Source organism: Prionailurus bengalensis, chromosome B1 (assembly GCF_016509475.1).
Source record: "Prionailurus bengalensis isolate Pbe53 chromosome B1, Fcat_Pben_1.1_paternal_pri, whole genome shotgun sequence".
Classification (NCBI taxonomy): Eukaryota; Metazoa; Chordata; class Mammalia; order Carnivora; family Felidae; genus Prionailurus; species Prionailurus bengalensis.
The window spans coordinates 28,930,774-28,955,926 of record NC_057344.1 but is presented as its reverse complement, the minus strand read 5'-3'; the positions used below and the strand labels follow the sequence as shown (position 1 = coordinate 28,955,926).

The 25,153-nt window shown below is 36.4% G+C and overlaps 1 protein-coding gene across 4 annotated transcripts in view; it reads right to left on the bottom strand.

Moving 5' to 3' along the window:
• WRN (WRN RecQ like helicase) overlaps positions 1–25,153 on the bottom strand; it is a 152,532-nt gene that overhangs the window by 35,835 nt on the left and 91,544 nt on the right. For all 4 annotated transcript variants that reach the window (XM_043561003.1, XM_043561014.1, XM_043561032.1 and 1 more), the window contains exons 19-23: positions 22,062–22,236; positions 17,199–17,380; positions 11,266–11,367; positions 10,889–10,981; positions 5,418–5,559 (exon numbers count right to left, since the gene is read on the bottom strand). In XM_043561003.1, coding sequence (XP_043416938.1) covers positions 5,418–5,559; positions 10,889–10,981; positions 11,266–11,367; positions 17,199–17,380; positions 22,062–22,236 — 694 coding nt within the window. The remainder of the gene's footprint in view (positions 1–5,417; positions 5,560–10,888; positions 10,982–11,265; positions 11,368–17,198; positions 17,381–22,061; positions 22,237–25,153) is intronic.

Genomic DNA, 25,153 nt, shown 5'->3' with positions numbered 1-25,153 from the left:
CTTGGTCACTTTTTACTCATGTTGCTAACAAATAATCAGAGGCTCAAAGATGTTTAGTGGAAGCCTAAGGTCCTAGAACTAGAACACAGACCTCAAGACTACTAGTTCTAATCTTTTATTACTATATTATGTGTACACACACACACAAATATACCTATACAACACACACATACACAACATAGATACTATATATGCATATAGTATATATGCATATACATAAACATATACATACACATATATATGCACATACACATTGATCATAGTCACTCCAGCAAGACTACCTGCATTCACATCACAGCTCTGGCACTTACTAGATTCTTGACTTTGGGCAAGTTACTTAACTTATCTGGGTTTATATTTCCTCAGCTGCTATAGAAGTATTAACAATAGCATCTATCTCCTGGGGATGTGATGAAGACTGAGTACCCAAGACAGAGCCTGGCTCAGTAACATTAACTTTCTTCTTATTAGTTAACAGCTGATGCTTTAACTCAACCTGAATTTCTTAATCTAAAAGAAAATCCATGACTTAGTACCTAGTCGGTTTTCCCTGTAACACCTGTAATGGCACTCTATCTCTGCTAGGAGCTTATACTAATAGTAGGAGATTCTATTGCTTGCAAACTGGTAACACCAAAGATATTAAATTGCCTAACCAGTACTTATTAGCAATCTCAACACTAAGATTATTCCTCTAGCCTTTCTTTTCATAAGAAAGAAAGAAAGAAAGAAAGAAGGAAAGAAAAGAAGGAAAGCAAGCAAGCAAGCAAGCAAGCCTGAAGGCAATGGACACATTTAATAGTAGGAAACAGTGAGATTTTTTTCTAATCAGCAAGGAGTAATTGTCCTTCCCCTCACGATCAACAATCATCATGAATGCTATGTACCGTTGAATAAATTTACGTTGTCTAGTGTCCATGGCAATCCTCATGCCCAGAAAGCTGCTATAGAGACTACTGGATTTGGGCACTGATTTTACACACATTTTACACACACATCCCATACCAGTCGCATTCATTCTCCACATCATTGAACCCAAAAACAAAAGTGTAAAATCGCCTGTGAACAGCATAATAAATAGAAAAGGCACTAAACGGTAGTCGGGAGGGCTGCTTGCTCATCCTGATTCTGCAACAAGGTAATAGTATGATCAGGGCAGGTCCTCTAACTCTTAGGGATTCAGCATTGATCACTGTAAAATGAGGCGATACACAGGGTTAAACAGTCTTTTTGCTTTAGGAGTCTACAGTTCTTTAAGACACACTCAAAAAGGGAAATTATCTCACTCTTTTATTTTAAAAATTAGGTTGGGATAATAAAGAACACCAAACTGGCATATCAAGGAACGTGGAAACCTATTAATTAGCAGATAAGAGTTAGAATGAAGTGAGAAGACTGGCTGGGACACACGACCCAAAGAATCACTTTCTGATAAAAGCAAAATCTCTGAACCTCTACCTAGCAGAGAAAACAAATGCACTTGCCACTTATCTGAAGTAACTTCTTTAAAAATCACAACTATTTTGTGTGGTCATTTTTTGTGGTAGGAATGTCACATTCTCCTCCACCTTTCTTCCCTCATTCCATCTCTAAATGCCAAAATCTACTGTATCTCCCACAAAACAAGAAGTTCCAGTGATAGTGGCAGAATCACAAAGACTTCTCTAATTTCTCAGCTGTTAACAGATCTACTCATATGTCCTTTATCTCTTTCAATGCTACACCTTTCTTTCTTTCTTTCTTTCTTTCTTTCTTTCTTTCTTTCTTTCTTTCTTTCTTTCTTTCTATCTATCTATCTATCTATCTATCTATCTATCTATCTATCTATCATTAACACCTTTCCTATTAGATGATGAGTTTCATGTAATTCAGGTTTGGGATTCCCCACAAAACACAGTGTCTTACACACACACACACACAAAGATGTTTAATAATTAGTGGGAAAAATAGGTATAAGCTCTAACTCAACAAGTTTTAAATCTCCATGTTATTTAAGTGCAAACAAAACCAGCCTAGTTTCTATTTACATTTTCACTTTGTTCCTTTTGACTTTTTCCCAATTCCCACAAGCCAAAGAAGTTCAGAGCTGCCACTCCAGGGCTTAACAAAGTCACTCCCAGAGCTGTTATTCTAAGTGCAAAATAAAATCAAAAGATTAAAAAATATCTATCTCTAGGATTATATTTCAATCAGACAAAATAGCTTACCCAGAAAATTAAACGGATAACCCTCTTCTGTATGATAGATTTAAAACTATACAGGGCGATTAAAACTACCAATAGTTTGCTAGTGGCTGCCTAGTCAAAGCATCTTTTATCAAAAGTGTTACCTAACTCTGGAGCCATGACAAGGTTTAGCACTTTGACAATGTGATTAAAAATGCGGTTTCACTTAATGTCTTGGGTATTAAAATTAAGGACTGTGTTTCTGTTCTATAAAATCATGATAACTGCATATCTTACCACTCATTCACACAGGGTGTTTAAAAATATTTATGTGGTGAGATGTTTAGACAGCTAAAACAAAGTTCCTTAGGCAACATTTCTACTATTTAATCTCTAATTAAAACTTTGTTTTAAAAACAAAATTTTAGGGGCGCCTGGGTGGCTCAGTTGGTTAGGCATCCGATTTCGGCTCAGGTCATGATCTCACGGTTCGTGGGTTCAAGCCCCAAGTCAGGCTCCATGCTGACAGCTCAGAGCCTGGAGCCTGCTTCGGATTCTGTGTCTCCCTCTCTCTGCCCCTCCCCCATGCTCACGCTCGCGCGCTCTCTCTCAATCTCTCTCTAAAAAATAAACATCGGGGCGCCTGGGTGGCGCAGTCGGTTAAGCGTCCGACTTCAGCCAGGTCACGATCTCGCGGTCCGTGAGTTCGAGCCCCGCGTCGGGCTCTGGGCTGATGGCTCGGAGCCTGGAGCCTGCTTCCCATTCTGTGTCTCCCTCTCTCTCTGCCCCTCCCCCATTCATGCTCTGTCTCTCTCTGTCCCAAAAATAAATAAACGTTGAAAAAAAAAATTAAAAAAAAAAAAAACATCAAAAAAATGTGGTTTTTTTTTTAAACAAAAAAGCAAATTTTAAACGCCATTCACAAATGCCTGAATGGCTGCATAGCTGCTTATACCATTTAGAAATATCTTGTGTAAGAAAGGAGAAACATATGCTGCTTAAATAATTTTTGTTATATATATATATATAAACATCTTTTTAAAATGCCAAGAGTTTTCAGTTTAAGATATTTATCATATTACAGATCAAAATTAACTACAAAGATATCAATTTTTTCTAAATTAGTTAAGGTGGACAATTTGTCAAATTCCTAAAGGAATTATAATTATAATTTTTTAAATAATATCCCAGTAGGTACCAAGATCACTGAAATGGAAGGAAAAAAAATTGCCTTATTTTCCTTGTAGTTAATGTCTACAAATTTTTGTTAAGTGGTACTTTTTGAAAAGTTTTGCACTTTTATCTAGCAAGGGTAGTATAAAATTTCACAAAGAATAAACTTCTTAATTTGAAGACTCCCAGAAGAGACTGTCAGTATAAGAGGTCTGACTTGGTTTTGAAATAATAGGTGAAATTCGATCCCTCTTGTGACCAGTTCAAGTTTGTGTAGGAGCCCACTTACACTTCTTTGTTGATACTGGATACTGCTGGATCATACCAAATTAAACATGGATAATTTTTATAAATTACACATTCAACTGGGATATACAGGTTTTGAAGATGACAGAGACAGAAGAAACTTTCACAGATCTCAATTAAACTTAATCTATCCCTTGCAATTTCAAGTCTTTAATAAAAAAGATAGAAAAAAAATATTAGCACTCATAGCAGCTAAATCCAAGTTCCTTAACTTGGAACACTAATTAGTTAATTAACTGTGGTAACACTATTAAATTTCTAATCAAACTGGTGATTTGATAACAAAATTAGAATGGGACGGGGGAACAAATTTTAAATTCCATTCAAAATCTAAAAACATTGCTACCTGAAAAGTGAACATATTTTCAATATTCCACTAAAAATATTTCACAACTAACTTGTCTATTTCTTTTTTTTTTTTTTTTTTAATTTTTTTTTTTTTCAACGTTTATTTATTTTTGGGACGGAGAGAGACAGAGCATGAACGGGGGAGGGGCAGAGAGAGAGGGAGACACAGAATCAGAAACAGGCTCCAGGCTCTGAGCCATCAGCCCAGAGCCCGACGCGGGGCTCGAACTCACGGACCATGAGATCGTGACCTGGCTGAAGTCGGACGCTTAACCGACTGCGCCACCCAGGCGCCCCTAACTTGTCTATTTCTAAACAAGAAAAAAACTCGATATAAATATTTATATGAAGCATTCAAGTATTTAACAAATAAATGCTCACTTAAATTATTTTTTAAATTCTACATACAAAGTGAGAATACTCATCTCTATTTTTAAGTTTTTTTTTTTTTTTTTTTTTACTTTTTTGATAGAACACAAGGAGGGGAAGAGAAGAGAGAGAGGTAGTCACAGCATCTGAAGCAGGCTCTAAGCTCTGAGCTGTCAGCACAGAGCCCAACGCAGGGCTTGAACCCACAGACCGCGAGATCATGACCTGAGCTGAAGTCGGTTGACCAAACAACTGAGCCACCCAGGCGCCCCATATTTTAACTATATTTTTAATAAATATACAAATTTGTGAAGGATTCTATCTCCCACTTTTGGTTTATTTAACTAATATTAATACCTAATAACTCAGCTTTACTTTGCAGTCTTCTAAATCAGGAATAAAATCATATGAACCAAAGGACTACAGAATTTAAGGGTCATGACTTACTCATATTGTACTTGCAACTGTTAGAATAATTCTGGCACACTAATTGCGGAAAAATAATAAAAGTGGCTGAATTGATTATCACTATTTATTCACTGGTAAGGTCAAACAAAAACTTTGGAATTTTAAATATCTGTGATAAGCAGAATAGAAGAAAAAATATACTGCCAAATGTTGTTATTGAACTGAGACATTTACAAATAATCGCTAAAGGTAAAGTTTTGTTCAAAGCATTTACTACTTTCCTGGGCACAAAAGAGACAATTTTGTTCTATTTGTCTCCTGATACAATGAAAGTTAACTTTTCTTAAGCATCCTAAGAAAGAGCAGGTTAGGGATTCATCCAACCAACTGCAATAAGCTAATACAATGCTTCTAGAAGGAGGTGCAGAGCTGCACATCAACCTGAAATATGAAAACAGGAGTAGGTATGATAACACACAGGTTTTGTCAAAAGTAATGAATGCAGTGCTTAGTTGGAACTTAATATGGCTCTCTGAGTGTCTAACAACTCATCTAAGGCCAAACCTACAATTCTAATACAGCAAACCTCTGAAGAAAAGTATAACAGGAGTGCAAGAAGAACAGTGAAGGTGATTCACAGACACTTACAGATCCTCGGAGAAATAAAATCGGAAGCCCAATTCCAAACTTTTCTCCTAAGATGTTCACAGCAGATAATAGCTGGAATGCCTGTGGACCAAAGTCCTGTGGGGTTTCATCTGAGTCATCGATGGAAAAGCAACGATCCAATCTAAGTAATAATAGGATAGAAAGTTTAGCTAAGGCAAGTACCTTTAGAAATAAAAAGATTTACTGAAATTATTAGCCAAGTTAAAAAAAAAAATCTCAAATACACCAACTGCTTCATGAGCTACAAATAAAGTTCATTACAGCCAAGACCATGTGAATTGTGTAAAACATGGAATATAAACCACAATATAGCTCTGCACGTTATGTTGAGAGTTCTCAACCCTAGTGCCCTAGAACACAAGTTTCACAGTTGGTAACTCAGACCATAAATGGAAGAAGAGGAAGGAGTTCAAGCAAGCAGAATGCAGAATTGTAGCTTGAAAAGCTCCACTTGACTGATTATATAAATATTGGACTTTTGGGGGCGCCTGGGTGGCTCAATCGGTTAAGCGGCCAACTTCAGCTCAGGTCATGATCTCACGGTCCGTGAGTTCAAGCCCCGCGTCGGGCTCTGGGCTGATGGCTCAGAGCCTGGAGCCTGTTTCCGATCCTGTGTCTCCCTCTCTCTCTGCCCCTCCCCCGTTCGTGCTCTGTCTCTCTCTGTCTCAAAAATAAATAAAACGTTAAAAAAATTTTTTTTTAAATATTGGACTTTTGGGTTAGGTTGTGATCGAAGAAAAAGTTTGTTGCAAAAAAAAAAAAAAAGTAACTTAAAAACCAAATCTCCTATGCAATAAATTATTAAACTCTGATGCCTGTACAATATGACACAAAGATAAACTGCACCTCATTTGAATCCATTTAGAAGTTACATTCCTAAGCCTTCCTTTAGGTAGATTTGGAATTATCATTAATACAAATGAGAATTCTTTAAAGCAGATTGAGAACAAAAGGACTCCTTAGAGAAAATTAACTAATACAGTTCAACTATCTAATTCAATTGCTTTCTTTATAACAAATAGCTTTGAAATAGCAATAAGAATGTATTCAATATTCCAGATATAATAATATGTTTGGGGGGGGGTGGGTAGAGACTATGCTTAGGTTTATCCTCCTATTCTAATTTTCTTTAGTAGGATAATTAGGTCATTAATTCTCTTTTCTAATATGAATAGTTAAAGCTATCTGATTCTCACAAAGTACCACCTATACTGGATCTTAGAAGTTTTAATGTAAAGATCTTAAAGTTTTAATTTAATAAAGTATTATTGTAAATATTACTAAAGTTCTAAAAATGTTTTAATTTCCATTCTCTTTCTTTGATTTATGAGTAATTTAAAAGTGTTATTTTTAATTTCCAAAGGAATGAGAATTTTTCTATCCTCTTACTTCCTTTTTTTTCAAATTTTTTTAATTTTTATTTTCTTAACATTTATTTATTATTTAGAGACAGAGAGAGACAGAGCATGAGCAGAGGAGGGGCAGAGATAGGGGGAGACACAGAATCTGAAGCAGGTTTCAGGCTCTGAGCTGTCAGCACAGAACCTGACGTGGGGCTTGAACTCATGAACCGTGAGATCATGACCTGAGCTGAAGTCGAACACTTGACCGACTGAGCCACCCAGGCACCCCGTCCTCTTATTTCCTTTAATTCAAATACATTGTGATCAGAAAAAAGTGGCGTGTTCAGGACGCCTGGGTGGCTCAGTCGGCTGAGGGTCCAACTCTAGTTCAGGTCATGATCTCACAGTTCATGGGATTGGGCCCCATGTCGGGCTCTGTGCTGACAGCTCGGAGCCTGGAGCCTGCTTCAGATTCTGTGTCTCCCTCTCTCTCTCTGCCCTTCCCCTGTTTGCGCTCTGTCTCTCTGTCTCTCTCAGAAATAAACATTAAAAAAAAATTTTTTTAATAAAAGAAGAAGTGGTATGTTCAATACCATTACACAGAAAACTTCTGAGACAACACTACAGTCTAGTCATAGGGGCTAGAAAACTTTTATAAAGGGCCAAGATAGTAAATAGTTTAGGCTTTGTGGGCTATATGGTCTCTGTGTCACAACTACTAGGCATTCAACTCTGCAAAAACACCCATAGACAACATATAAACCAAAGGGTATGCTGCATTCCCAGATGTTTCGGTCATCCACACAGACAGCAAAGTGGATTTGTTTACCATGCTCTGCTCTAACACAGAGTCAAATTTTTATCCATCTTCCATGTATGTTTGAGAAGTGCAGTCTCTAATTCCATGCTTCCAAGCCAGTGTGCTGTATAGTTAACCTCGGTTCTGAACAGAACCTGCCCTCAAGTAGTGCACAGCCTACTGTGCCTACAGGTATTATCATTAGATTTGTGGATCGTGAAGTGAAAATGTTTGAGATACATTGTTCTAACTGCTTAGTACGAGGCTCTAAATACCAAGTGTGTAATAAATCACTTGTTACTATGTTGACCACATTTTCTACAGCTCACCATTGTTGGATTGCTTAACTTGTCAATAACTAAAAATTATATCAAACTCCTCTGCTTTCATGGTGGATTTGTTGATTTTTCCAGCTGTTCTGTCAATTTATACTTGGTATATTTGTAGGGTTTGGGGTTTCTTTTTTTTGAGGTGCATAGAACAATTCTGTCCTCTTGGTGGAGCAACTTTTTGTCACTGCACAGAGATCATCTCCATCCCTAATAGTTACTTTTTTGTCTAATAGTAACACAGCTACCACACCTAGGTATACAGCTGACCCAACTAGGTATACTATTTGTTTTTATTTTATTTTTTCAATTAATATACAATTGAATTGACTGTATGCCTGAACATGTGTAAACTTCTACAAATTTAACCACATCTATTGATTCATATGCATAGATTCACCTAACTATCACAATCAGCCACCAGCACCATCAGGACCCATAACAACTCCAATCACTTCAGAGAGTCCCTTGTACTAACAGCCCTTTGTAATCCTACCCTCCACCTCCCTCTAACCGCTGGCAGTCACTGAGATTTTCTTCATTCCTATACTATAGTCTTACTTTTGAGAGAAAATCATATAAATGGGCTCATACTGTAAAACTGGCATGATTTCTTCTTTTAAATGTTTGGTAGAATTTCCCATTTAAACCATTTTGGTGAAAGAATTTTATTTCCAGAGGTTTTTAACAATGACCTGATTTCTTTAACAGTAACTACTATTTATTAATAATAACAATAATAAAAATACTGTTTATTAATATTTGTTACTAAGAAATAAAAACAATAACAATAATAAATACTGTTAATAATAACCATAACTGTTATTTAATGGTTACTATTAAAGATCATCTATTTCATTGTGGGTGAATTTTGTTAGTTTGAGACTATCAAGGAATTGGGTCCATTTCCTCTGAATATATGCACACTGAGTTATTCATATTGTTTCCTTACTATCCTTTTAATGTCTGTTGGGCCTATAGTGAAATTCTTCTTTCATTCCTAATATTAAGAACCTGTGTCTCCTCTTTTTTTTTTCGTTAGAAGTTTCTATCAATTTTATTGACTCTTTCAAAGAATGTGATTTGGAGGTCTTTGATTTTGTTTTCTATTTCATTTATGCTCTTTATTATCTACTTCCTTCTGCTTCCTTTTAGTTTACTTTGCTCTTATTTGCTTCCTAAGGTGGAAGTTTAATTACAGATTTGAAACGTTTCCTCTATTATGAGTATTTAATGCTCTAAATCTCCCTCTCATTATTGCTTTAGCTGCATCACATACATTTTGCATTTTCATTTCATTCAGTTCAAGATATTTTCAGTTTACCTTGAGACCTCCTCTTTCACTCATGGGTTATTTAGCAGTGTGCTATTAATCTTTAAGTGTTTGGAGACTTTCCTGGTATTTTTCTGTTACTGATTTCTAGTTTAATTCCATTATAGTAGGAAAACACACTCCATATGAGCAGAATTCTTTTAAATTTATTAAGGTTTGTTTTATGACCTGGAATATAATCTATGTTTGTGAACATTCCGACTGTACCTGGGAAGAATGTTTATTCCACTGTTGTTGGGCGGAGTGTTCTTAGATCCAGTTTGTTAATAGTCCTGTTCATTTTTTCTGTCTCAGTGATTTTCTGTCTACGAGTTCATTTAATTACTGAGAGAAGATGCTGAAGTTGACAACTGTAATTATGGATTTCTGTATTTCTCCTTTTAATTGTCACTTCTTTTGTTAACTACATACACATTTAAGATTTTGTATTGTTGGATATGATGGTTGCCTTTATGTGTCAACTTGGCCCAATTATTTGCTTAAACACTAACCTAGATATCGTTACAAAGGTACGTTGCAGATAAGGATTAACACTTACAATCAGTTGGCTTTAAGAAAAAGGAGACTACCATGGATAATGTGAGTCTCATCCAATCAAAAGCAGGCCTTTAAAGAACAAAGACTGAGGTTTGCTGGAAAACAAGGAATTGTGACTCAAAACTGTTCACACAGAAATCCTGCCTGACTTTGCAGCCTGCCAGCTTGCCCTACATATTTCAGACCTGCCAATCCCCACAACTGCATCAGCCAATTCCTTAAAACCACTGTGAGTGCATGTGTGCGTGTGTGTGTGTGTGTGTATACATATACATATGTATGTGTCTTTCTGTGGAGAACTATGATTCATCGGTAAATAATACTTTTATCATCATGTAATGTCCTTCTTTATCCCTTGCAATATTCTTTTTCCAAAGGCTCCACTGTCTAATGTTAAAATAACAACCCCAGCTTTCTTCTGATCAGTGTTACCATGATATACAATTGTTAGCCTTTTATTTTTAACCTACCTATATAACTATACTTGTGGTGAATTTCTTATGGACAGGATATAGTTGGATCATATTTTTGTTCTTTTTTAAAGCTTATTTATCTATTTGTAAAGTTTATTTATTTTGAGAGTGCATCCAAGTGGGGGAGGGGCAGAGAGTGAGGAAGGGAGAGAATCCCAAGCAGGCTCCACATTCTCAGCACAGAGCCCAACGTGGGACTCAATCCCAGGAACTTTTCAGCTAAAGTCAAGAGTTGGACGCTTAACCAACTGAGCCACCCAGGGGCCCCATACATTTTTAAGTAACCTCTACACCCATTGTGGGCTCAAACTCATGACCCCAAGCTCTTCCAACTGAACCAGCCCAGAGCCCCTAGTTGGGTCATATTTTTAAGTCAATTCTAACAATGTCTACCTTTAAATGGTACCTTTGGACCATTTACATTTAATATAATTACTGATAGATTTAGATCCATCATTTTATTGGTTTGCCTATTTATAAAGTAAAATAATATTGTTTGCTTTGTCTTCTATTTAAATAAAGATTTTGTTTTTTAAAAACTACAATGCATATCATTCAATGAAAACTCAATTGAAAATTATTTGAAAGGGAAGAAAAAGACTTTTAGAAAGTCTACGTAGAAGAAAAAATCTTTACCTGGACCTGCAATTATCACAGCATTTTTCAGTTTCCATAATACCCACAGAGGCCTTTCGTAGTTGTTTGTCTTCAAAATGAGACAAGATGATTCTACCCAAGAGAAAATTTAAAATTAAATAAAAGAACAAAACCATATATATTAAAACTATTGCTGAAAATAATGAGGTGAAATCATTACTAATTGATTCACCTGAGATCTCATTATCTGGCTTCAGTTTACTGAAGCACAAAGAAAGTTGCCTTAAAAAACAGCACATACATAACATCAACAAAATACTATTTCTAAATATTTCTAATTACTTTGCAAAACTTTTTCTTAAAGGAGCACCATTCATAAATCTGTTACTAATTAGTATAGGAAAAATAATACATACTGTCGCCTACATCTTCTGGAAAGAAGATAGTTTTCCATCTTTGCCACCATATTTAGTTTATATAATCGAAACTTTTCACTGGGTATCTGAGTAAGGAGGTTTCTGTCAATTACAAATATTACAAGTTAATAAATAAAATTGCATCAGTGATTTTCTTACTTTTAAATTTATTGTTATTTTTCATAACCTATAGAACCCACACCTCCATCAAGATAAAAAAAAAAAAAAATTGCATCATCCCGGAAAGTTATTGTGTCCCTTGCCAGTCAATACCGACACGAGAAGCAAGCATTTTTCTGACTTTTATGAAAATTACTTTTAAAAGAATTCTATGCCTATGCCTAAGATTCAATTTTTTAGCTGCCTTTGAAAAATTACTATAAACCCTAAAGTTTTTCATTTTGATTTATATGCTACATGATTTTTGGTAATTTTTCCACTATACATGAATTTTACATTTTCCCAGTAAAAAGTTATTATTTTTATTTATTTTATATGAGAAACTAAAAACACCTATGTAAGCAATACTGAAAGAGGCTCATGATCCAAATATGAGCGTTCATCCCTATTTACTCTTCAGAGGACTTCCCATCCTCCTAAAACTATCTCTGTACTATAGGCTATTATGGGACACCAATAAAACATCAGAATTAAGTTCCTCTTTCAAACAATTACAATTGATCTTTTCCATAATACTGAACTTATTTAAAATTGTTAGAAATGGTAAAGACATGGCACAAGAAAAGACACTCAGATCAACGGAACAGAATAGAGAACCCAGAAATGGACCCACAAACATATGGCCAATTAATCTCTGACAAAGCAGGAAAGAATATCCAATGGAATAAAGACATCTCTTCAGCAAGTGGTGCTGGGAAAACTGGACAGCGACATGCAGAAGAATGAACCTGGGCCACTTTCTGACACCATACACAAAAATAAACTCAAAATGGATGAAAGACCTCAATGAAAGACAGGAAGCCATCAAAATCCTCGAGGAGAAAGCAGGCAAAAACCTCTTTGATCTTGGCCACAGGAACTTCTTACTCAACACGTCTCCGGAAGCAAGGGAAACAAAAGCAAAAATAAACTACTGGGACCTCATCCAAATAAAAAGCTTCTGCACAGTGAAGGAAACAATCAGCAAAACTAAAAGGCAACCGACAGAATGGGAGAAGATATTTGCAAATGACATATCAGATAAAGGGTTAGTATCCAAAATCTATAAAGAACTTATCAAACTCAACACCCAAAAAACAAAGAATCCAGTGAAGAAATGGGCAAAAGACATGAATAGACACTTCTCCAAAGAAGACATCCAGATGGCCAACTGACACATGAAAAAATGCTCAACATCACTCATCATCAGGGAAATACAAATCAAAACCACAATGAGATACCACCTTACACCTGTCAGAATGGGTTACATTAGCAACTCAGCAACAACAGATGTTGGTGAGGATGTGGAAAAAGAGGATCTCTTTTGTACTGCTGGTGGGAATGCAGGCTGGTGCAGCCAATCTGGAAAACAGTATGGAGGTTCCTCAAAACACTAAAAATAGAACTACCCTATGACCCAGCAATTGCACTACTAGGCATTTATCCAAGGGATACAGGTGTGCTGTTTCGAAGGGACACATGCACCCCCATGTTTATAGCAGCACTATCAACAACAGCCAAAGTATGGAAAGAACCCAAATGTCCATCGATGGATGAATGGATAAACAAGATGTAGTGTATATATACAATGGAGTATTACTCAGCAATCAAAAAGAATGAAATCTTGCCATTTGCAACTATGTGGATGGAACTGGAGGGTATTATGCTAAGTGAAATTAGTCAGAGAAAGACAAAAATCACATGACTTCACTCATATGAAGACTTTAAGAGACAAAACAGATGAACATAAGGGAAGGGAAACAAAAATAATATAAAAACAGGGAGGGGGACAAAACAGAAGAGACTCATAAATATGGAGAACAAACTGAGGGTTACGGGAGGGGTTATGGGAGGGGGGATGGGCTAAATGGGTAAGGGGCACAAAGGAATCTACTCCTGAAATCATTTGTTGCACTATATGCTAACTAATTTGGATGTAAATTTAAAAAAATAAAAAATAAAACAAGTTACAAAAAAAAAGAAATGCTAAAGACGTATTTTTTTTAAATGTTTATTTATTTTTGAGAGAGATAGAGAGTGAGTGGGGGAGGTGCAGAGAGAGAGGGGGGGACAAGCGGGCTCCACTGAGAGCCCGATGCAGGGCTCAAACTCACAAACTGTGAGATCATGACCTAAGCTGAAGTTAGTTGGACTTCAACCTACTGAGCCACCCAAGGGTCCCAAGACATCTTTGTTTTTAAAAAGTTAATGCTGCTGTGACTCATCATGACTCTGTTAATTCTAGTCTTCTTTGAAGAAACCCCATGAATATCAGATATCAGAAGATGACAATCTCCCTTGGCATGTCTTTCCAAGAATTCTTTGAAGAATAAACATAAGTGTCATAATAATAATAATAATAATAATAAACAGAAGTCCGAATTGAATACATTTCAGATATTTCAAAAGAAAATATTTACATATAAGATCTAATTCATAATCCTGATCCTCATCAAAACAGACCTCACTAATATTATGACTATTCAACCTTCTGACAGATAAAAACACCTCTGCACAATTCTCAAAGATTACACCAACAGGAAATCCAGTTAAGTGAGTTCTGGAAAGTTTGAACACCCAAATGATCTCTTATTCAAAAACATTTTTATGATTTAACACCACCAACCACCATGACTTCCCACATAATTTACCTAAAAGTCCCTTCTATTAACTCCAGTTCTTACTAATCTCATTCTTCCTAGCTCATGGACTAAAAATTATAGGTGACCATTGAACAACCCGAGTTTAAACTGCATGGGTCCACTTACATGTGAAGTTTTTTTAATAAATACAGTATGGTACTGTAAATGTATTTTCTCTTATGATTTTTTAAAATATACTTTATTTTCTTTAGATTATTTATGGTAAGAGTATAGTATATAATAGATTTAACACACAAAATAAGTGCTAATCAACTGTTTATGTTATCCCTAACACTTCCGGTTAACAAGTAGGCTACTGGGAGAGTCAAAGTTATATGCAGATTTTCAACTGCCTGGGGAATGGGCAGCCCTAACCCTCAAGTTGTTCAAGGATCAACTGTAGCTCCTTTTTTTGCTTTGTTTCTCACTTCCTTCTCCTCAGAAAGAACAAAGAAAACAATGCCTACACTTTTAAGTACTACAGAGTCCCTTACATTTGGTTTAAATGACCTACATTTACCTACTTTTTGTCATCAGTGTCAGTAACAAATCTACAAACATGAAATTATAACCGTCTAAAAGCAAATTCAGTTAATAGTTATTCTTCTTATAAGACTATTAAAATAAAGCACAATATTCCACATAATAAAAATAAGTTGAAAAAAGAGAAAGATTCTAAAAGCAATACCGTAAATAGAAATCAGATGTAACCAGTTGGAAGATCTATTAAATTGAGATTAAACTTTATAAATTACAGTAACCTTTTCAGTGAGAACCAGCAACTCTATTTATTCTCAAACTTTGTGTTTTCTAAAGAAGAGGTTTGTCACAAGGATGACACAGATCTGTCCTAAATCCTACAGATTTATTTCCCATAGGATGGCTGCAAAAAACAACCTGTCTACACTCAAGATTCAAGCATGGGTTTTCTGGCACCGTTATTTGATTAGTAATCACTGTTACTTCCTGTGAAATCTTAATGAGATAACCATTTAATATATCTTTTGAGACTCAGATAAACAGGAACTATATCTACTAATGAACCTGTAAAGTCATAATATAAAACTCGGGCTGTTAAGTATTCAGCACCTTTTATCACAATGTACAAATAAATCAGAATTGGCAGGAATCAGCATACGCTTGATACAATCCCAAATTTAATAGTATCATGCAGAGCTATACTCTATACCGATTATTTTAGTTTATAAAAAGGTTTACATAGACAACAGTCAAGAGAAAAACAGTAATGTTCTGTTTAAGGGGATGGTTTTATTGACTGTGTTAAGAAACAAAAGCTACCACTACTCTTAAAATGATAAGCTTAAAATTTATATCAAACACGTTTACCTAATGAATCTCTATTCTTCTTTCAGATCAACTTACCCTACCACCTCTTGAAAGAAGTCTTACCTGACCTTTTTGGTAAATACACACCCTATTACACACTACTCAATGTAACTTTCCTTCCCTGTACTTAACACAGCTGCAATCTTACACGGATTTGCATGATCTCTTTTAAAAAATCTTTCAGGGAGCCTGGGTGGCTCAGTCGGTTGGGCGACTGACTTCACTCAGGTCATGATCTCACAGATCGTGATTTTGAGCCCCACGTCAGGCTCTGTGCTGACAGCTTAGAGCCTAGAACCTGTTTCAGATTCTGTGTCTCCCTCTCTCTGCCCCCTCCCAGTTCAGTTCTGTCTCTCTGTCTCTCTCAAAAATAAACGTTAAAATTTTTTTTAATAAAAAATAAATAAATAAATAAATAATCTTTCCACTATTGGAATTTTCAAACACAAATGCAGAACAGAAAATGAACCCTATGTATTCATACTTGTGTGATTCTGCGATTAACATCTTCCATTTCCATTATACTCCAAGCCCCATGAAAACAGGAACCATATCTGTTTTCATTTATTTATCACTGTATCCCCAGCACAGAGCATAATGCTTAGAACATAGTGGGCTCTCAAAACACAGCACTGCTGAATGATGAATGAAATAAAAACAGGATTGGATAGGCACTCTTATCATTTTAATAACATGAGCTAATATGTCCATTCAAGAGCTCGATTTATTCAGCTACATGGAGGTGCATTTTGAAAATACCTCATCTTTTTTTTTTAATTTTTAATTTTTTTTTTAATTTTTTTTTCAACGTTTATTTATTTTTGGGACAGAGAGACAGAGCATGAATGGGGGAGGGGCAGAGAGAGAGGGAGACACAGAATCGGAAACAGGCTCCAGGCTCTGAGCCATCAGCCCAGAGCCTGACGCGGAGCCTGACGCGGGGCTCGAACTCACGGACCGCGAGATCGTGACCTGGCTGAAGTCCGACGCTTAACCGACTGCGCCACCCAGGTGCCCTGAAAATACCTCATCTTAACAGCCCCATCAGTTACCATATATAAGTTTTTTTCCTGAGGTTTTATCGCCCCTCTGGAAGAGGGAATCAGGTGCTAACTGCTGCCCCTAAAATTTTTGCAAGATGAAGTTTTCCTTTCCTATATAAATCTCATAGAATTTACATGCCAACGAAGATTTGCTTTGTGTCTAAGTTTTCTTACATTTGAACACTGAACTCTTTCATTTTTTTCATGGTAGTCAATCAGTACAGTGAATGGGTACAGTGCAACATGATTATTCACACACAGTCAATGAGAGCTGGCATGCTTTCATAGAACAAAAGAAACAGATGGTAAGGAGAGACAAACAGGAATTGGTAAAAAGTCTCTTGGAATAAGTACCACTGTAGCATGGGAAGAAAGAACCAATAACAAAATACACGGTATCTGAAGAAACTATGGCTGAACACATATCAAACTTGAGAGGACCTGGGGAGACAGAAAATAGTTTGTCCGTGCACGATTAGGAAAGCACCCATACGATCTATGTTCCATTCCCAGTATAGTCCCCATTTAGTTAATTCCTCACACTAAATGAGGTAGAGCTGACATCAGGTCATCTCCTTGGGGTGGCAACACTTACCACAAATGTTCTTGAGATGTCTTGTTTGGGTTTGGTTTCAAATGCACCTAACACATTACTTGAAAGTCTGGATGCTGCTACAAATACTTTCAAGGCTTATGTGGAAAGAAAGAAATCCGCAAGGGTGAAAGCAAGAAATGTTTTTACCTGTTTGACTGAATGTCTACTGGAGCCCAGAGTACATGACAAGAACTCTGAAGTCCATCACGGCCGGCTCTCCCAATCTCCTGGTAATAGGATTCCATTTCCTTAGGAGCGCCATAATGAATGACCTTGCGAATGTCAGCTTTATTAATGCCCATGCCAAAAGCTATGGTAGCCACGACACACTAGGAATAAACAACAATGTAGTTTGACAAATATGTAGCAGAACCAAAGACTTACATCTTTACCTTGTGGTAAAAGTAATTAATTAGTTCATTAACTAAAGTCCCTGGCATGGAACTGAACTTCATATAATTTCAAAATCACAGGTTAAAAGATCATCTGTACAATTTATAAATCAGGGACTGGCAACCATAAAACAGGATTTCTAATTCCTCACTTAAGTAGCAAATAAAGTGGTCTCTCTGAACACCTATGAGTACAAGACACACAACAGACTCTTAAAGTACTTATTATATTGAGTCTTTGTTATTATGACGTTTCAAGAGTCCTTACCTGATTGCACATTATCTTAATATTTTTAGCATTATTATAAGATGGAAAGAAAACTTCTCACTAAAGATGGTAAAATGAAACATGAATTTATCTTTGCATCTTTAAAAAGATAAAATTAGTAGATATCTAATATGTATGAGCATACTGAAATAAGATTTACATGATTGGGGGAAATTCTAGGGAAGAATTAGTGAGAACACAAAAATAACCAAAAAATTTTAAAGTATTAGCAACAAAAGAAGATGTACAAGAAAAGTAACTATATACTACATGGCTTAGAAATAAAAGCATTTGCAGAGAAATAATTACGTAAATATATAATATTTAAACATATATACATATATATACTGATCTAACCAAATTGTTAATGTTGGGAGGAAAGTGGGTTAGAAATACATAAATGGAGTGAGGAGAAGGGCAGGAAGGGGTGTGAAAGGAAGCTAAACTTTCATTCCTCATAATAGGAAGTCAGTGGCAATGCCTAAATCTAATAAATAAGAAACTAAGTAGTAACAGTAAAAGCAATCATTGCAAGATCTAGGGGTAAACACCAAAAGATTAAACTAAAAGAGACAAGAATAGGAAACAGAAGTGGGGAAGGAGAGTGAGAGGCTACTGTTCTCATTGTTAGCACTATAGAACCAGCTGGTTCTTTAAACTGTGTGTGTAACCAACGTAAATTAAAGTGCTATTAAAAAAAAAAATGTATTAAGATGGACCAAAAGTGGAAGGAAGGAAGGAAGGAAGGAAGGAAGGAAGGAAAGGAAGAAAGGAAGGAGGGAAGAAAGGGAGGAAGGAGGGAAGGAAAGGAGAAAGAAACAGATAAAAGGAAGTATAAGAAAGATTAAAGAAAAAGATAGGGATAGAAATTTATTAAGAAAAAGCTTTGAGGGGCGCCTGGGTGGCGCAGTCGGTTAAGCGTCCGACTTCAGCCAGGTCACGATCTCGCAGTCCGGGAGTTCGAGCCCCGCGTCAGGCTCTGGGCTGATGGCTCGGAGCCTGGAGCCTGTTTCCGATTCTGTGTCTCCCTCTCTCTCTGCCCCTCCCCCGTTCATGCTCTGTCTCTCTCTGTCCGAAAAATAAATAAACGTTGAAAAAAAATATTTATAAAAAAAGAAAAAGCTTTGAGGGGTGCCTGGTGGGCTCAGTCAGTGGAGCATGAGACTCTATCTCAAGGTTGTGAGTTCAAGCCTCCATGTTGGGTATAGAGATAATAAAAATAAAATCTTAAAAAAAGAAAGAAAGAAAGAAAAAGCTTTGAGTGAAAAGACTGGGCTATTTTGTTATATTTGAGAGTAAATAAGCAACATAATTTTAAGGGTTTTTTAAACTGTATTTCTGAGTCAAATTTTTTCAGCTTTATTGGGATATAATTGATATATACCATTATGTAAGATGCATGTGATAATTTTATATACACACTGTAAAATGATTATCACAATAAAATTACTTACAACATCCATTACCTCGCATAGTTACTATTTGCGTGTGTGTGTGTGTTTGTGTGTGTGTGTGTGTGTGTGTGTGTGTGTGCGGTGAGAACTCTGAAGATCTAATTTTCATCATATGATACTGTTTTGTTATTAAGATTTTATCTTTAACTAATTTCTATACTCAACTTAGAGCTCAAGTCCACAACCCTGAGATCAAGAACCACATGTTCCACGTACCTGGGTGGTTCAATCGGTTAAGTGTCCAACTCTTGATTTCGGCTCAGGTCATGATCTCACGGTTTGTGGGTTCTAGCCCTCTGTCAGGCTCCAAACCAACAATTCAGAGGTCGCTTGAGGTTCTCTCTCTCTCCCTCTCTGCCCTCCCCCTGCTCATCCTCTCTCTTTTTCTCAAAATAAATAACTAAAACTTAAAAAAAAAAAAAAGAACCACATACTCTACCTACTGAGCCAGCCAGGTGCCCCTTTATGATACTCTTTTCAGATGAGATCACCCTATTCTATAGGCATGATTTTCAAAATATCATAAACGCTCAGGTGAAAATACAGATATTTTATCAAATAATTTATTCACAGCCTCATCCCAGAAAGAAAAGGAATTCAAGTCACCTTGAAAAGGCAAATAAAATATGAAAGGACCTGAAACTAAAAATTAGGACTAAGAGTAAGAACGAATGGTCACAAACTAAAAATGCAAATTTACATCTGAATGAGGTTAGATATGGTTAAGAATAATGGGAAAGAAAAACATTTCTCTAAAATTATAAAATAGAAAAATACTAAGATTCTAAGCATCAATCAATCTAAGGCATTAAGAGCTAAGGTAGTGAGCTGGGTGGTCAGCTGTACTTTTAGGTCCACACCAAAGTATAAATCAACTTCAGAAAGAGAGGAGAAGGAACATCCAGAATTCTGTACATGTATGCATTCAGTAGGCACTCAATGAATATTCAATGGAAGGTAATCAATTCTAAGAGCATCAGACTATTCTATATAGATGAGGAAATGTATTTTCATCATCTTGAGAAGGTGTTTGAGAACTCTCAATGCAAATGTGAAGCTTCTGAATTATTTATTAAATAGTTGTCGTATACAGCAGAACTCCTGATGTCAGCCTAGGGTGACACCATCAATATTAATTTATTAATTTTCATAATGTGGATAAAACTTTTTGACATCCTGCCATAGAGAGGGAATATATAGTGGCACATACATACATAGACCTTTCTAGATATTAAGTATAATTAGTGATCACTGTGAAGTTTTTAAAGCCATATTTCAAAGTATTAATGTTTCAGTGAACACAGGTTTCACTGGAAACCAGATGCATCCAATATAGCTTCCCATCACAACCTAACAGGTAAAGTTTGCAATCTCTCATATCTGTAGATGTTTCTACCTAAATGACTAATAATAAAACAAGATGAAAGAAATCATTGATTAGTTAATGGCTCAAACATCAATTGTTAAGATTCAGTAAGCAGCAGCCAATAAATTTTATCTGGTAACTTTCAAATTCCTGAGATAATAGAATAAAAGTATACACATGTAAGAATTTCCGGAACTCTAAGCAGCTGTGATAGCTGTTACTACCTTTGGAAAGAAGAGGAAGAAAGAGAATAAGTGCTTTTAGGGCAGGAATGTGTTACAGCATGACAACGCACAGTGAGCTTCACAGACAGTACATATGAACCATACTTGAGGTAGGTTGTCTGAACAACACCTACAGAGCTAGGCAGAGGGGAAATGGAAGACCAACTGAGCCGAAAATGCAAAGAAGTTAAGTTCCTCTCTTGAGAGGAGAGCTAGTCCACAGGCTTACAGTGACAGACCTTGGGTATGATGTTGATGGCGTGAAGCTGTTGATTTAAACCTACCAACGTGGTTTGTATCTAAATCTTCCTAAATATTCTGCAAAACACCCATTAAACTAGGATTCCAATCGCTACAGGAAGCTCAGTTGGAGCACTTCACAGTAAGGTCACTGATACCCATTTAACTTTGTTTTTCTCCTTCAAATCAATCCTTCTTAGGGTTGCTAATCCAATGTTTCTAGAATAGTATTATCTTGCTCAAAAACACAGAGTCGTCTTCATGATGGCTTTCAAACTCTATTTTGCGGAGCTCTGCCACATGGACTGTCCTGGGAGACTGGAAGACTCTTGGAACACTTTCTCCCTCACATCAACTTCAACAAGAATTATTCTACTTTAATTTGTTTTAACTATTAAAAAATGAATTAAAATTTAAATGAAAAGTTAAATAAAAAACTCTAAGGCTAAAGTAGTCTAGAAAAACTACAGGCACATCACATCAATCCCAGCCTGCCTCTCTGCAGGTTTTAAGGCCACCCATAACCTGGCCAACCACCCCTTAAGCTGTTTTCCTGCGACCTTCTAACAGTTCATCCCTGCCTTTTCACCTATACCTTGTACCATTCCTACTCCACACTCCCTTTCTCTCTAACCATTTCATACTCCCAATTTCCTGAACCTAGCAGGCCCTCTCATACCACAGTGCCTTTGCACATGCTAGTCCCTTTTCCTGGAATTCCATAACCAATGCCCTTTCCCTCATCACCTACTGGCCTAGCATACAACAAACTTCTATTCACTCTCCACTCAAATAGCTTCTTCCTGGATGGACCATCCCCAGAGTACAAGCTACCTTAACACTAGCGTTCCCTCCTCTGTGCACCTAATCTCTATGTGCAGGCTCCTATTAAGACTAGTCTGCAGTAGTTTGTTCATATATCTATCTTACACATTATATATTAATTCTCTTTATGAGAGAGACTTCTTTAAACTCAACACAAAGTATTCCATAAAGATATGGCAAATATTAGACAAATATCTGTATCCATGGAAGAATAGACAGTAATGATGATGGATCTTCACACCTGAATTTCATCTCTCATGAACCTGTGATGAACCTCTCTCCTTGCAGTAACACACATGCCTGCATGGTATGTTCCACAGGCTAACTTCACCTTCCTAAGTTCAGCTGTAACTTCTTCTGTCATTTTTCTGGAAGGACAATAGATGATAGTTGGACCTTCAAATTCCCAGGTGGAACTAAAACAAAACAAAAAAACAAAACCAAGAGAACAAACATAAATATATAGGCTTCAGTTTGAGTTTCCAAAACCAGTTTGAGTTTTGCCTTATTGAATTTCCCCTTTCTTTTTAAAATTTTAATTTAATTCAATTTTAATTTAATTTTTAATTTTTTAATTTTTTTAGTAAAACACTAAAAAAGAGAAATCATATAGAAAAAAGGATATATTTAACTCCATAAAAATGTGGAAAGTCAAATGTGGAAATAAATTATACTAAATCCCAAACACTTTTGACTCATTTTTTTGTTTAAACAAGAGACAAGTTTATTTATTTAAGTAAAAGCCTTGATAAAAGCTTACAAACTACTGAAACGCAATTTTCATACTTTTAGAAATGCAAAAGCACTAGGTGAAAAATTAGTCTTCATTTATAGGAGAAAGATAAGTGAATATTTACATAGGAGAATGGATACAATTTATATTACATTATTCCTATTCTCTCATGATCAAAAAAATGAGTTTCTATGTATGTTTACTAAAAAAGCAGTAACTTCTTATAACATTAAAGATCATTTTTATAGTTCAAAGAAGTATTTACTAGTAATCTTGAGACTGTAACTATTATAGAAAACATCTGTTCAAAAGTCTGTTTTAGAAACCTGTGCTGCTTTTTTTTTTTAAGTTTTTTTTTATTTATTTCTTTTTTGCAGGGGGAGGCATAGAGAGAGGAGAGACAGAGAATCTCAAGCAGCCTCTGCACCATCAGCATAGAGCCCCATGCGGGCTTGAACCCATGAACAGTGATATCATGATCTCAACCGAAATCAAGAGTCGGACGCTTAACCAACTGAGCTACCCGAGTGCCCTGAAACCTGTGCTTATTTATTAAAAATGAAAAGGTTTGATTTCTCAATACAGTCATTTACATAAATACATTCATTTATGCTGACTTAAGAAAAAGAATGTGCTATTTTGGGGCGCCTGGGTGGCGCACTCGGTTAAGCGTCCGACTTCAGCCAGGTCACGATCTCGCGGTCCGTGAGTTCGAGCCCCGCGTCGGGCTCTGGGCTGATGGCTCAGAGCCTGGAGCCTGTTTCCGATTCTGTGTCTCCCTCTCTCTCTGCCCCTCCCCCGTTCATGCTCTGTCTCTCTCTGTCTCAAAAATAAGTAAACGTTGGAAAAAAAAATTAAAAAAAAGAAAAGAAAAGAAAAGAAAAAGAATGTGCTATTTTGTATTTAGGAAAAACTGGTTTATTTATTTTGAGAGAGACAGAGACAGCACCAGCAGGGGAGGGGCAGAGATAGAAGGAGAGAGAATCCCAAGCAGGTTCCTCACTGCCAGCACAGAACCAGATGTGGTGCTTGAACTCACAAAACTGTGTGATCACTACCTGAACTGAAACCAAGAGATGTTTAACCAACTGCGCCACCCAAGTGCCTGTTTTATTTATTTTTTAATGCATACACATTTTGATACAATTTCAACTTCAGGACTCTGTTTTACAAATACATTTACACATTTACCAAAAGACACATAGACACAAATATTCACAGCAGAACTATAATTGTAAAAAAATCACCTAATGTTCATCATTATGTACATTCGTACTATGAAACTAACTAAGCAAACAATAGAAGATCGTGTGGATCTAAATCCTTTAAGAAGGACTATGGCAAAAGTCACTGCATGCTTAAACAGTGAAGAAAAAATAGGTAGTAATTTGACCCCAAGAGTTTTACTGAATAATCTACTCAAAGCAATTTTTGATAGCGACCAAATGGGCTTCTGTAACAAAACTTCACAGCGAATAAGTATGGGACACCTGGTGGCTTAGTCATTTAAGTGTGTGACTCTTGATTTTGACCCAGGTCATGATCTCAGGGCTCATGGATTCGAACCCCACATCAGGTTCTGCACGGACAGTACAGAGTCTGCTTGGCATTCTCTCTCCCACTCTCTCTGCTTGGGATTCTTCTTTCTCTCTGCCCCTCCCCTGCTCATTCACACATGCTTTCTCTCTCAAAAATAAACAAACACTTTTTAAAAACCCACACATTTCTCAAAGAAGAAAAATTTCTTCAACAAAATGTGAATATTGAAATATCCTACACATTAGGGCCCCAATTTCTTTTCCTTTTTTAAAATTTATTAGTTTTTTAAAAATTTACATCTAAGTTAATTAACATATAGTACCATAATGATTTCAGGAGTAGATTCTAGTGATTCTTCACCTACATGTCACACCCAGTGCTCATCCCAACAAGTGCCCTCCTTGTTTAATGTGCCCTCACATTATGCAGAAAGATAGCAAAGACACTTTTTTACTAAGAATGATAAAAGTTTCAACTTATTGAGGAGCCTGGGTGGCTCAGTCATGATCATGCCTTCGGTCGTGATCTCGCAGTTCATGGGTTCAAGTCCCGCGTCAGGCTCTGTGCTGACAGCTCAGAGCCTGGAGCCTGCTTCAGATTCTGGGTCTCCCTCTCTCTCTGCCCCTTCCCCACCTGCGCTTTCTCTCTCTCTCTCTCTCTCTCGAAAATAAACGCCAAAAAAAAAAAAAGCTTTAACATTTCAATTTATTGAAGATATGAAAATCCTAAATGTGTATGTACCGATTAATAGTGCTTTAACACACATGAAACAAAAATCGACAGAACTAAATAAAGGGAGAAAGAGATATATCTGTAATAATTGCAGATTTTAACATGTATCTTAGGAAAGACACTTTAAATCAAAGGAGAACATTGCCTAAATAATGGATATACTGTGTACCTATTTCTGCACAAAGCTAACAACAAAAGCTGGCAGTGCACATCTGCACAGCACAGTCAGAGAACAGAAGGGTATATATAAAGGGTATATATATAAAGTGCCCAGACGTCAACAGTGATGATACGTGAGGAATCAGATGGGAAGATCTAAGTACTCTGGA